This window comes from Zosterops lateralis, assembly GCF_965231275.1.
Source record: "Zosterops lateralis genome assembly, chromosome: 16".
In the NCBI taxonomy this organism is placed as follows: Eukaryota; Metazoa; Chordata; class Aves; order Passeriformes; family Zosteropidae; genus Zosterops; species Zosterops lateralis.
This window is the reverse complement of record NC_139776.1, coordinates 12,753,514-12,767,719: the sequence shown is the minus strand read 5'-3', so window position 1 is coordinate 12,767,719 and position 14,206 is coordinate 12,753,514. Positions and strand designations below refer to the sequence as shown.

The 14,206-nt window shown below is 50.5% G+C and overlaps 1 protein-coding gene across 3 annotated transcripts in view; it reads right to left on the bottom strand.

Annotated features, from left to right (window-relative positions):
• CBFA2T2 (CBFA2/RUNX1 partner transcriptional co-repressor 2) overlaps window positions 1-10,014 on the bottom strand; it is a 57,372-nt gene extending 47,358 nt beyond the window's left edge. For 2 of the 3 annotated variants that reach the window (XM_083873067.1, XM_083873068.1), the window contains exon 1: window positions 9,945-10,007. In XM_083873067.1, coding sequence (XP_083729193.1) covers window positions 9,945-9,972 — 28 coding nt within the window. In that variant the 5' untranslated portion in view covers window positions 9,973-10,007. Of the gene's footprint in view, window positions 1-6,930; window positions 7,168-9,944 lie in introns of all 3 variants that reach the window. The other variant, XM_083873069.1, reaches the window with a different exon arrangement.
• Between the last annotated feature and the right edge of the window lie 4,192 nt (window positions 10,015-14,206).

Genomic DNA, 14,206 nt, shown 5'->3' with positions numbered 1-14,206 from the left:
TAATAAAATGTTGGGGGGAAGGGAGATAACTTAAGAGTTAAATTAAATCTTTCAAGGCCAAACTGACAGGAATAAGTTCCAGAAAGCCTGCAGGGTCAACTTGTATTGACTATAGAAGATCCTTGTGCAAATTAAAAGGTTTCCCTGCCTGTTTGTTTCAGCATATGGAAAAGCTGCATATTCACTCCCTGAGGTTCCCACCAAGGCTGTTAAATGCCAGGACGAGTCTCAGGACTGGGATGTTTGGATGGTAAGGAGTGCTGGAGGTGCAGCCTGCTGCCATTCTCCCACGTGCTCAGGAGTCAAGTCAAATCAAGGCGACATTTGTACAAGCCCCTCTCGGGCCCCGTTTCCAAACACCTGCATCTCTGTGTCTCCTGGCTCTCCTGTTCTCAGTGCATCTCTGCAGGCAGGAGCAGCTCACTATGAAAGTGCACAGTGCCTGTCTTCCTCACCCATGCAGAACAGCTAATCCCAGCAGGATAATCCTGCTTTAATGAGAAAACTATAGGACCTTTGATAAAGCATATAAATCTTATAAAAGCCCTGCTATGACATTCTTTAGTCTCTGGGACTGGATGACCGACCTCTAAAATGAATTTTGCATGTGGCTGTCTCAAGCTGTGGAAGGTAACACGTGGCAGGGAGAGCAAACTGCTCCCTCTTGTTTTGCAAGACACCATAAAATCTTTAACAGTGCTGGAGGCAAATTTCCCGTGCCTCTTGACATGTGTGCCTCTCCATCAACAAAATACCTCATCCTCTGCCTGCCACAGGGGCCAGAGGACACCGTCATCTCCCACTCCTGTTCTCCAGCTCGCAGCACACTTCCCCAAATGGGAATGGCCATGGTAGAGCTGACCTGCCCCAGGTCAGTGCCTCCAAAGGTCCAGTAGTTTCCTACAGCCCAATAAAGAGCCGGGAGATGGCGGGAACTGCGTCAGAGCCAACCTGGGCTGCAGCACAGCTGCTGAGCTCCAAGATAAACTTTGGAGCTTCTGCCAAACTGGGAATCTGTGTCAGGTTTTGTATGACAACAACAACAAAAAAAAGATTTGAGAACAATTCCTCATTACAACTTAGGTGTAGAAATCCACAGCCACTTCTTTCTGACCTCACAAGACCTTGCTCCAGCACTGGAGAAGAACCCAATGAATTGACATTTCAACACTTTCTTTTCCCCTCAAGTACAAACACACAACTGCTGAGAAAAAGCAGTGATGCTCTGACCTGACACGACCAGTCGTACTGAGAGATAATTCCTGTGCTGTATCAGTGACTGGAATTACCAGGGCTTTGCCAATAGTTTAATGAGATGGAAACTCACGCTCCCACTGCCAGAATTTGTTTGTCGGGCCATAAACTATTTAGATGCCCTGAATATTTTGCTCCTGTGTTATAAAACAGGTGTGAGAGGTGCATCTCCATTCACGGAGCTGCTGCTTGGAGCAGCACAGCCTTTAAGACAGATCTAAATTCCTGGTGTGCTGTTGTCCATTGGCTTGTCCTTCACCAAAAGGGGCTCTCAGAGCCTGGACGGGGACTGGGTCACACCTGCCCAGAGTCCCTGAAGCTGGAGCAGCTCCAAGTGGTGCTGCCAGGTTCTCCAGGGCTTCCCAGGACACCTTAGACCAACAGGAGCAGCAGCAGGACAGGAACAGTGCAGTGCTGGTGGGAACTGAGGCAATCCTGACACATGCACAAGGGAAAAAGGGAGATTCTGTGCCAACCAAACTATCTTGTTTGGTACCTGTGAGACTGAAGGCAAGAATTCCTGCATGGATCAGATCCTGGTCTTTGGTGCTCAAGTGTCCTTATACCAGCAGGATAATCCTCAGCACTGATGGAGGATCAAGATGCGGTAAACAATGTCCAGGAGCAGTGACTGAACCTACAAGTGTTTTTTTCTGAGCATATTTTACCATAAAAACAAATGAATTTCATTCCATTAATTTTATCTCAAACTTAGCTTTCTTAATTAGAGATACAGGGCTTGAGGGAAACTGCTGTAATTATTAAATGGGAAATAAAACCTGATGAACACACTAACTGCAGTGACTGAAAACTTAAATAAAAATGGTAGACGACAAATCAAAAAAGATCTAAAAATCACCTGCTCAACAGTTTGTGTGTTCTGATAGTTATTTACCTATTCATAGGCACAGAGGTTTTATTCTCCCTCTTGCTAAATACTACACAAGGAAAAAAAGGGTTGTTCAACAAGACAAATATATTCAAGAAGAAAGCAGTCAGACAAGCACCTGGGAATGTTTTTGGAGTACTCCAGGGCAAAATCAAGACTCTCCTGCAGAAGATTCCATCAAATTAACTTCTAGGTGCTCAGAATGCCTAGATAAAGAGGGAAAACCAAACCTTCACAGAAAAAATCATCCCCTGGGGGGATAAAAGGACACCAGCAGTGTATTCTGGAATGTGGAAACTCAGGTGGGCCAGGGGCAGTAACCTGAAGTCAGGTGTTTTGCAGCAGAGGGTGAATGAACACCAGTAAATGGATGAGGGTGATATCCACAATGCCAGTTTTGCAGTGGCTGACATGGGAGTCAGGAGAACAAGCCCCTGGTTGTGTGACACAGCTCCTGACCTGTGCTGGCTCGGGAGAACATTCCTGAGGATGACACAGTTTCCCAGCACCACGTAAAGTACAGCATGTCTCCTTACTCACCACGGAAGGTGATCCATCAGCATCTGTAGTGTGAAGAGGGAAGCAAACAGCAGAAGGAAAGCAAAGTGCTAGAAAGAATTCCTGGCCAGAAATTGCTGCTTTAAATCTCCCCGTGAACATGGGCTGTGAGCTGCAGAATGACACACTCACAACGGGAAAGCAAAATGGGTACAAGGCTCCCATCCAACTCGGATTTAATGACAGAGAAGATAGATCTGCTCTTTGAGAAAAATCCCAATTGTTGATTTCTATTTTGTCTGGCGATGGAGCACAGTATTCCTCCTTCCTTCCTGCCAAAAGTGGTGGAAGTACGATGTGCTTTAAAGTAATTACAGCAGCTCATCCCAGAAGTGGCTGCATTTCAAACGAGGCAGGAGATGCACAAGTGGGGAGTGGCTGCTCCCAGCTGAATGTTGAACCTGCCTTCAGACCTGGGGATGAAAAGGTTCTCTCCAAAACAAACTACAACCTTTGCTTCCAATAATATCCAATTTGTCCCCTTGTGGTCTGCCTCACCCTGCTGCACCTCCATGGATAGCTGGAAAACCCAGGCAATATGGCACAATGTGGCACCCATGGGCAGGACATGCCTTCCCTACAGGGACTTTTAGCTTGATCCAAGTTTTTTTGAACTGTTATCTCTCTGACTCCTCAGCAAAACTGGTAAACATTTGGCTGCACCAAGGCTGTACCCCTCTAAACACTGCAGTATTTTGAAGTGTGCAGTACTTTCATTATTGGTAGAACAGCCATAATTATCCAAATAAAACTATTACTATACTGGGCCTTTGATCATAAATAGAACTTAATGGATTTTATTACATCCCAGGAAGCAAGAGCTACAGAAGGAAAAGCTTTTCTACTACCTATCAATTTCTCCTAAACACTCAGCACTTAAGAAATACCCAAAGAAACACACTGCTCTCACTGCATAACCATTGCAAGTTCCCCTCTGAGCTCTTCCCCTTCAGCCAGCTCGTAGGGGACATATAAGCAGCTGAAAATTAAGGGGTCACAATATTGAGCCTTCAGGTATCAAGTTCACAATGGAAATAGCAGCTGACACAGAAAGGGCTCCGCTGAGCACGGCGGTGATAATTCTGTTGCCTCAGAGCTGGAAGCAGCTCACTTACACAAAGTTTGTTATTTAACTCAGCGAGGAACGAAATAAAGTGCCACAGCCATGGCTTTATTCCTTACATAGCCTCTTTCAAATCATACTCCACACTGAAGACATGCTAGCAGTGAGTCTTTAACTCTGGCTGCAGTATCCTCTTAAATCCAAATAATTCCCTGTCAAATGCTGGGGAAGGCAGCGATGGCCTCAGGAAGGGCTGCTTGTCCTGCAAACTCTTCTGCTGGAGCCCATCTCCCAGGAAACTTCACAGGAGCCAAACACCACAAGATACCACAGGACCATGAGGAAGTGACAACAAATCCAGGATGTCCAACAGCCACCAGTGCAAGTGGCCTCATGGAGAGGGCAGGAACAAGGAGGACTTCAGTGGGGCAGCCAGACATGCCAGCTCCCCACTTGCCCCTGCTGACACAATGCAGGAAAAGCCATCCTGCCAGCCCCGGGGACTCCCCACCTGGCCCCGCTCCGCGGTGACAGCCCAGGCCTGCTGCTATCTCCCAAACAGATGCATTGATTCTCCTGAGAGCCTCCCACGTCTTATCTAGCTGGCAGTTCCCAAACGTCGAGCGCCAAGTCCAGCTAAAACCACTTTAAGCTCTTTTAGGCAACAATTCCTGAAAGCGTTTTGGCAGGGGAGCCAGGGAGGCGGGACGGCGGCCGCGTCCCCCCGCACTGTCCTGGGCACGGAGAACAACCCCTGCATCCCACTTGGAGATGCTGTAAACACGACCTGGCACAGGAATGGATGTATAGTTTACAGAGATGCCTTGCTTCGAGCGAATTCGCCTCTCAACACATGGCCAAACTCTCACGCAATAAATTAACTATTTGGCAGCCACCGAACTAGCGCTGGAGCCAAACCAATTAGGGTTTAATGTGATCCCAATTTCCTTTTTCTGAGACGGGGGTCGGGGAGGCGGGGGGGAGAAGGGGGAAGAGGAGGGAGGGAGAGCAAAGTAAATCCCCTCCTGGTTTATAAATCCTTGCCAATCATCCCAGATAAACCTGTCACCCGCAGCTCTAAATCTGTATTTGCACTCGCGTGCTCCGAGGGACGCGGTGGGAAAAGGCACATCGGATGCAGCCAGCCTGACTCCTGACATGTGTTTTCCATACTTGGGAAATTCAATCATTTAAAAAATATTTACCAAGCTTTGTCTTTAATTAGAAAAACATGACGACGGATAAGGCGAGTTATTGTTTCTAAGCTAGAAATGTCAGAGATCCTCATGATGTCAGAAGATAAACCCCATCAGCGACCCGCGGACCCGCTGCCAGGGCCACAAATGTTTCGAGGGATTTTTTTCATCTCCCCTCAAAGTTCAGCACTTTCCAGACTCAAGTCATCGGTGGCTTCTTGGCCCCCAACAAAGCTAATCATGAAAGAGGAGGAGGAGGAGATGGAGGGAAGGCTCCTGCAGCAGATCTGCCAGACGGGTGTTTTAATGCAAACGAGCTCGCACAACGGGGGAGGAACAGAGGAACATTTGACTTCTTTGTGTTTTAACATCCTGCCTCTGGTACCTCCCCTGCACAAGTAATTACCTGCCCTCAACCAAGATAAGCAAATTAATCTCATCTGCACCTGGAAATGCCGCAGGCTGAGCTGTCCCCACACTTTGAAAAAGTGTGAAATTAAGTTTCTGCTTATCCAAGACCCGGGGAAACGCTCACTCTCGGGAATACAGCCACAAAATATTGCAGCCCACAATAGCCACCTAAGAAAAGAGGCTGCCTGTGCTCCAAGCAGACAGGCAGGAGTTCTGCCTGCCCAGGACCATGTGTGACCCACACTACAGCCCCTGTTCCACCTCTGTTTGATCCAACACCTGCGGCCAGATCCGGAGAGGCTCCGCAGGCAGGATGCACGACTTTAAAGTATAAAGCAAATATTTGTTGGCCAACAAACAGAAGATAGCCAGGATGTGATGAGCTGTCAGGCCCGTTTGTGTGCTCACCACTCCTGTTAAGGTGACTGAAGAGGCTTTGCTGAGCAGGTGGGGGTCGGGAAGGGTCCCTGGACTGGCTCAGGGCGCTGCCAGGCTGTTGTGTGCCACCAGTGCCAGTAACTGCTCGACCCAACCACCCCTCACTCCCACACAGCCCAAACACTGCAGCCTCCCTGTTCTATCTCTAGGGCTTTATCCCTCCTCCTCCTGCTCCTGTTGCCTGTTGGCAGAAAAGGCGAGATCAAACACACACAAAGGCCAGGTGGGAGGTGTCAGGTGACATTCTGGAGGAACTTCCTGCTGCACCAGCCAGGTGCACTGCTGGGGACTGAAAGCCAACTCCCCAGAGATCCTGAGGATTATATAGTACGGATAAGCAGGGAGAAGCTGGTATTGATGCAAACAAACTAGTGTGTCTATCGAGTCCAATCTTATAGCAGTAAGTCTGCAAGCACTCACTGTTTGTCTGATTATTTTATATCCACAGGCAGAAAAAAAGGCTAATCCTGCATTTTCCATTCAAAACCGTACCTGTAAATGAGAGAATTCTCTAATATTTTTCAAATATTTTTTAGCGAGCTTTGAAATGTCACCTATAGCCCCAAAGCCAAGCCAAGAGCATGCCACATATCTTGTGAAAATACCCTTGCAACCCAAGGCTGAGGGCTATTAGCAATGACTACCTTAAATACCAACATAAATCTACAGTGGAGAAAATACCTGCCTGAACAGTCTCCTCCTTTAAATTATCCCCAGTGTGCAAAGCACACTTTGGATGTCACTGACCTCGAAGTCCAAGTGCCAGAAAAGCTGCTACCTGTAGAAGTTAGTGCTGCTCTCTCATGAAATGGAATAAAGGACATTTTAATTGACTTCCAAAGTCAGGGTTGATTAACCTGCAGTGGACAAATACAGCCAAAATGATGCCCAGGATAACTCTGTAGCTGAAGCAAACAAGGGTGTGTGCACACTCAGGATGTGGCACAAAGAGATGGGAAGGTGACAGTGACACAGGAGAAGTTTTAAGCCCCAGACACTGGCTGGACAAAAGCCCTCAGGAAGGTGGTTTTCTGGAAGAGTTCCAGGTAAATCACCAGTCTGGGTGGGAACTCTTCCCCTGTCACTTTTTACATCACGGGGGAGGTGGGTTCACTTCTCACCTTTTTCAGTCTTACAGCCACCTCCTTCTTCTGAAGGAGAAGAGTTCACTTCTGCTTCTTGCCAGCAAGAGGGAAACCTGAGCAGCTCCCCCACCTCCAGTGGCTCATGGCAGCCTCTCGAGGTGCCTGTGACTCCTTGGCAGCTCAGGACGATGGAAAGCACTCAGCTCACTATTCCACTGCAGTCCTGCTTCCAACAGAGTCGACTCCACAAGCTCTTTTCGATCCTCAGAGCGTCTGCAAATCAAAAAACTCTTTTTCTTTTCTCTGACTGCTTTAAAATGCTGATTTATTTCACTTTCCTGAACACTGGCACAAAGCAAGAGGAACACCTAAAGTCTGTCATTTTACAGTATATGAAAACAAGACTAAGTCCCTGAATTATCCATTTCAATTTCTGGCCATTGGAAATATTCACATAAGAAGAGCATATTCATGAGAGCCAGTATGTGCCTGAAACGAACATGGAACATCCCAAAGTTTCAAAGCAGTCCCACATTTCTTCTTTCTTTCCCCATTGTTAGTTTTACACTGAGCTCTGATCCATTTCTCTCTAACACACACCCAAAGAAATCAAGCAACCTCCTGACACTGCCAGGATCTGTAACATACAGCAGAATCAGGCTATGCAGATAATTAGATTTATAAAAATTATGAGTCTACAGCTGATTGTTCACTTTCTTGAGACCGAAGACAAACCCCAACAGTGTTCTTGGGCTGACACTGGGCCCAAGAACTGAGTGATGTCTCGTGCAAGTGTTCACACTGTTCAATAGCTGGCACTAACAGGGCATCCTTACCTGATCTATCTACAAAGGTCCTGATAACCACAGCACATATCTATGTGCTTATCTTTATAAAGCAGCTGCATGGCTCACCAGGCTTATCCTCAGCATTCCTCAATGGATGCTGAGCCACAAACACATTAAACTGAATAAAAAATAACACTTTAGCTCCCACTGAGTCGCTCCAAGCATTCCAGGTGCCCTCACCCTCTCCTGCTAGGGGCTACGGCCTTGCTGTCCCTGCTGCCATAGGGTCAGGGATTGCTTGCTCAGTTCAGTCAGCAGGGCCCAGATGAAAAGCCCTAAACACAGAATAACAGACTGGTTTGGGCTGTGAGGAACCTGAAAGATAACTTTGTTCCACCCCCTGCCATGGGCAGGGACACCTTTCTCTGTCCCAGGCTGCTCCAAACCCCAATGTCCAACCTGGCCTTGGACACTTCCAGGGATCCAGGGGCAGCCACAGCTTCTCTGGGAACCCTGTGAAGTACCAGAGAATTCTACACTCACAGGGAGGAATTTCTTCCTAATTTCAGACATGGTTTTATAATGCAAAACTCAACAGCCACAAACACATCCATACGTTCCTGCCATGATCCAATAAAACATTCAAACAACTTGTCCCATGTTGCAGAAAGTGTCACAGCTGAGAGGAACCGGTTTCCACACCCACCCTGAAGCTATGAGGGAGGCACAAGATCCCTGTCTCCCTTAGCTTCAAATACTTTTAGCAATATTTCAAAGGTCTGGCTCTCCTCTTTGTGCTCAGTCTGAGGGAAGCAGGGGATCAGACCAGGCTCTGCACACACCACTGAGCTGCACCACGAGCAGACACACTGGGTGGGATTTGTTTCATCCAGCTCCCCACTGCCAAAGCCTAAGCCAGCTCTCCTGGACTCCCCTTGCAGTCAGTGAAAAACCCCAGGCACCTCCAGCGTGGAATTTGTCTCATTCAGAGAGAGGTGTCCAAGACTGGAGACACAAATCCCCCTCAGCAGCGCCTGCCTCTCGATGTGACTTCACAGGGAGCCTGGGGAGAGGAGCCTGGGCACAGACTTTGGACAGCAGGGTAAAAGCACATGATCTCAGTGAGCTCCTCCTGTGGGGCCTGTTCCTCAGGGCTGACAGAATGCAGGTCAGTCAGGAGCCAGGTGCCAGGACTCTCCACAGCACGTGGATGTGGCCACGGCTCTCCCAGCACAGTGATCTCCAGGCACCTGGGCACGGGCTGGGTAAAATCCACACGCCCCGACAGACTCACGTATTTCTAACTGCCTGAAGGGGTGACAGCCTCACCCCAACATTCTGCCCTAAGCAGCACAGTAAAGTATAAAACCACCCTCTGCAACTTCTGTCACTTGGCAATTCCTTCTCCATATCGGGAATGCAGCTTTCAGAGTGGTTTCCACATTAGCATCAGCATCTATCTTTACACTGCTTCCCTACGAGCAATCACACTTCATTTTAAAATTTCTGAATTTCCTGAGCCTCAGGATGTGCTTTTAACTGCTTTTCTCCCTTTCCTGAGCAATGACTTCTCCCCAGAGTCACCTTGAGGCCAGGATCCAGCCCTGTGTGATGGCCATGGCTACACACAGACACCCCGGCTCCTCTCTCCTCATCCCGGGATGGCTCAGTGTCCATTCCCAACTGTGGGCAAACAGCACAGGCCACAGAAACGCTCAGGGGACTCAAATAAGTGAGAGGCACCCCGTGCTCTCCTGCCAACCTCATGGTATTCGGAGGGCACAACACTCCTGGCACCAAACCCGGGATTTTGGGGAAATCAGCCAAATGGAGCTGAAGTTGTGCACGTCCCCGGGCGAGGCAGGGTTTCCGTGCTCGGGACTCACACAGGTGCCGGGTCCCTGGGGTTTGCAGGAGGGGAACACCCGTGCCCGGCCCTGGCGGGGGTGTTTCTCTGTCCGGCCCTCCCCAGGACACTTTACAGAGGTGTTTTGGCGCTGGGACTGTGGGGAGTGCCGGCAGGGTGCAGACCCGCCGCGGTGCACACCCTGGGCGGGCACAGCCGGCCCAGCCCCTGCTCTCCCCGTTCCGCAGCCGCTCCAGCCGCATACCCCACACAGCCCGAGCCGGGCCGGGGTCCCCAGGCCCACCCTCCGCCGGCTGAGAACGCACGCGAGCCACAGGCGGGATTACAGACCGCCACACAAAGCGGTGCCCGCTCCCTCCCCGCTCCCCCCCGGCCCGGCCCGGCCCGGCTCTTACAGTGGCAGCTGCCCGGGATCCCCACCATGGCCCGGCTCGGCGCCTCCCGCCCGGCCCGGCCCGGCCCGGCCCCGCCGTGACGAGCGCGGGGCGCGGCCTCCCCCGGCCCGCCCCGAGCCGGGCAGGGCCTGCGGGCCGGGCGGGCTGCGCTGGGCCGGGCTGAGGGGAGTTACAGCCTGGGCCGGGCTGGGCTGGGCTGAGGGGAGTTACAGCCTGGGCCGGGCTGGGCTGGGGTAAGGGGAGTTACAGCCTGGGCCGGGCTGAGGGGAGTTACAGCCTGGGCCGGGCTGGGCTGAGGGGAGTTACAGCCTGGGCCGGGCTGGGCTGGGCTGAGGGGAGTTACAGCCTGGGCCGGGCTGGGCCGGGCTGAGGGGAGTTACAGCCTGGGCCGGGCTGAGGGGAGTTACAGCCTGGCTGTGGGGTGTGTCCTTCACTGACACCGCGGGCCGCGCCGCCCCGGGGCCTCCGCCTGCCCGCGGGGTGATACAGCACCTGTGCACCCCAAAAGGTGTCACAGTACCTGTACATGCACACCCAAATGTGTTACAGCACCTGTACACCCCAAAAAAGTGTTACAGTACCTGTATACACACACCCAAAGGTGTTACAATACTGTACACGCCCAAAAGGTGTTACAGTATCTGTACAAACACACCCCAAGGGTATTACAATACCTGCACACACACACTCCCAAATGTGTTACAACACCCGTACACACCCACCCAAAGGTGTTGCAATACCAGTACACCCCCAAAAGGTGTTACAATACCTGTACAACCCCAAATGGTGTCAAAATACCTTTACACCCCAAAAGATGTTACAATACCTGTACACACACACTCAAAAGGTGCTACAATATCTGTACACAACCCCAAATATGTTACAATACCTGTACACCCCCAAAAGATTTAACAAACCTGAAAATACACACCCAAAATATGTTACAATACCTGTACACCCATCCTTAAATGTGTTACAATACCTGTACACACATCCCCAAAGGGTGCTACAATACCTGTATGCCTGAAATGTGTTTAAATGCCTGTATACAACCCCCCCAAAATGTTATAACACCTGTCCTCAACCCCAAGGGTGTTACAATACGTGTACTCCTAAAAGATGTTAAAATACCTGGACACAGCCCCTAAAGGTTTTACAATAGCTGTACTCCCCCCAAAGTGCTGCAATACCTGAGGACAGACAGGTTTGTCCCCAGCCCTGCCCCAGTGACTCAGGTGCTGTAACCAAAGTGCTTTTGCTCCTCCTGGCACTTCCCCACGTTCCAAGCCCACCTGGGCATCCCTGGCAGAGCTGTCCAAAGGCTCCTGGAGCTCTGGCAGCCTCGGGGCCGTGCCCATTCCCTGGGGAGCCTGGGCAGTGCCAGAACCCTCTGGGGGAAGAGCCTTTTCTTTATACCAGAATCCACTCAGCATCTGAAAATGAAGCACAGCTTTGCCCCCATCCTGGAGGGATTTGCCAGTTTAGGTGTTTTCTGGGAAGCTGAAAAAAAGCAAGCTAGGTGAAGAATGTCCTAAAAGACTTGGGACTGGCTGCAGGAGGAAGATACATGCCTGCAAATTTGGTTATAGCTGGGGTTTCTTTTCCCAGCAATAAAATATATATGTGGTCCTGGAAGCAGGGCCAGGACCCAGTCCCCTGCCCTAGGGAGATGTCCTCACCAGTTACCAAGCCCTGCTGGTACCAGTGTGTCTATGGATGCCCTGCTTCAGCTAGTAAGAGCTCACTCCAGTGGAAGAGAGCTCTTGGGGTGTGGCAGGAGATCCAAACTGGCTTTCCTAAGGCACTGTCCATGCCCTCAGGTCACTGCCCGTATAATCAAGGCAGTGAGATCTGTGAGTCCTCCTCGGGGAAAAAAGGGCACACAGGTCAGGGCTGCTGTTTCTAGTAGGACCCTGCTCCCAGCAAACTGGGTTTGACCTGCCCCAGCTCTGGGCTGGTGGTTGCTGGCAGCAGCCCCTGGCCAGCCCAGCCCTGCAGTGTTTCTCTCCTGATGCTCACTGAACCACAGGCTCCATTGGAGTTTGCTGGCCAGGAGCGGGCATCTCTTGGGCCCAGATGTCCTGGGATGGAGCAGATCCAAATTTGCACTAAAACGGCAGGACCATTGTCTTGGTTTTAACTCTGTGGCTTTGCCTTCCCCCCAGCCCCTCTCTGCCAGAGCCCACATCCCCCACACTGCTCTTATCTCCTGCCTCACTGGCTGCAGCTTGGCTCTGGCCTGTGTTTGCCACCACTTCATTTCTGTGTCATCTACAGCTTCACTGGACCCAGCTTGACACCAATGGAGCAGAAAGGGCCATTGTGTGGGGTGCTGATAAGGGCTTTGTTTTTATTTAGCTGGTCCCTAAAGCCTGTGAAGCTCCTTGGAGAGTGGCAGGCTGGGCTCCATCAAAGCCCACCACCATGGGAGCAGCTTCCCAAGACACCTGAATGTGCCAGTCACAGCCTGACAGCTCCCTGAGGCTCACCCAGGCTGGAGCCCTCTTTGTGCTGAGGGCACAGGAGATGGAACTGCTGTGGTGACAGTGTGGGGCTGTTGCTGCCCTCCAGAGCACCACAACCTTGAGGGATGAGCCCTGGCATGAAGTGTCACTCCTCAGATTGAGGAGAGAGTGGTGAAGACTGGGAGAGCACAGCAGAGCACTGGGATGTGCTGGGGAAAGCTTTGAAGGAGCAATTTTTCATCTTCCTTTCTCTTCCAGAGCTTTTATTGTGCCCAAGGTGAAGCCATGGGCACAGGGTCTGCATTGCTGCTTGGTTTCTAAAGATGGAACAGCTGCTTTGGAGAGCCCAAAGAGAAGAGGACTGTCTAAGTAATACCCCTGGAATCTCAGGAAAAGGTACACACTAAGCTTGGTCTGGCAGGTCTCAATGCTGATGAAGGGTGTAGCTGTTCATGACAGCAGTTTTGGGGACATTTTCATAGATTTATGTGACTTCCCCACAAAGGCAGCATCATGTTTGAAATGTGGGCATCCTGCTGCTCCTCCAGCAAGTGTCTTCTAGGGAGAGGAAATGGTGTGAGCAGGGAATGGGATCTCTGTGCTCTCTCTCAGATGTGAGATGAGTGGTGTCAGGGTCATGGGTGAGATGTGGGCATGGCCTTGTAGGGAGGATGAGCTCCAGACCCTGATGTTCTGTGAGCAAGGGGGGCCTGTCACACGGAGATACCCTCTGCCACAGCCTGCCCCACAGGAGCCCTCATTCCTCACCTCCACTCCCCCAGATTTTAAACCACGCAGTGAGCCGAGCTTGTCTCATGCTCTGTGGAATAACAACCATCAAATGAAGGTGTCAGATGAAATTTTTCCTCTGCTGGTACACTGATAGACAGAGCAGGATTTATTTGCTCCAAGAGAAAAAACCCACCCAGCCTTTATGAGTCTGGATTTCTGTGCTGCATCCAACTGAGCAACACCTGTTCACTCAGCTGATGCTGCTGCATGTCCTTGAAATGGGCTGGTGGATGAGAGAGGAGGCTCTTCAGGCATGTGGACTTCATTTGGAACCCTTTTCTTTCTATCACTTGAACACATCATGTATTTGGGACAAGAAAAAGGCTTCTCAGCCCAGTGCAGTGTGTGGAGACACACATGCATCTCATACATCTCAGTATTTATATACACCTATCACACCCGAGTGAGCACCCACAGTTTTGCAAACAGCATTCTTAGGACTATAAATACACAGCCACTACACAGGGTGTGTATCTATGGCCAGTAAACCACCAAAATATTCATACATGCCCTCCAAAAGTCAAGAGATGCTCCCAGCATCTTTAGAACATTTAATTGGATATCAGGCAGTCAGGTCACAGACACTTTTTCCGTGGTGAATTCTCTATCAGGTGCACAGGGAATGGTGCTTGCTGTCTGAGCAGGTACTTGGCCTCTGCTCTGGTTATTTGCTGCCATCCCACATCTCAGCTCGTGCCATGCTGAGCGAACTGTGCTCTGAAGATGTTTATATTCTTTTTGCTGTCCTGTCACATCCTTACTGAGCACTGATGTGAAGCACCATTCTGGGTTTGGTTCCCTCCTGAAGGAACGGTGCTCCTTCAGCTCATGCAAAACTTCTACCAAAGGGAACAGGATGGACAGGAGGGACATGGAGCTGTTGGAGCCAGAGGAGGCCAGCAAGGTGATCAGAGGGATGGAGCAGCTCTGCTATGAGGAAAGGCTCAGAGCATTGTTCAGCCTGGAGAAAAGAGGCTTCAGAGTGAGCTAATTGTGTCCTTTCAG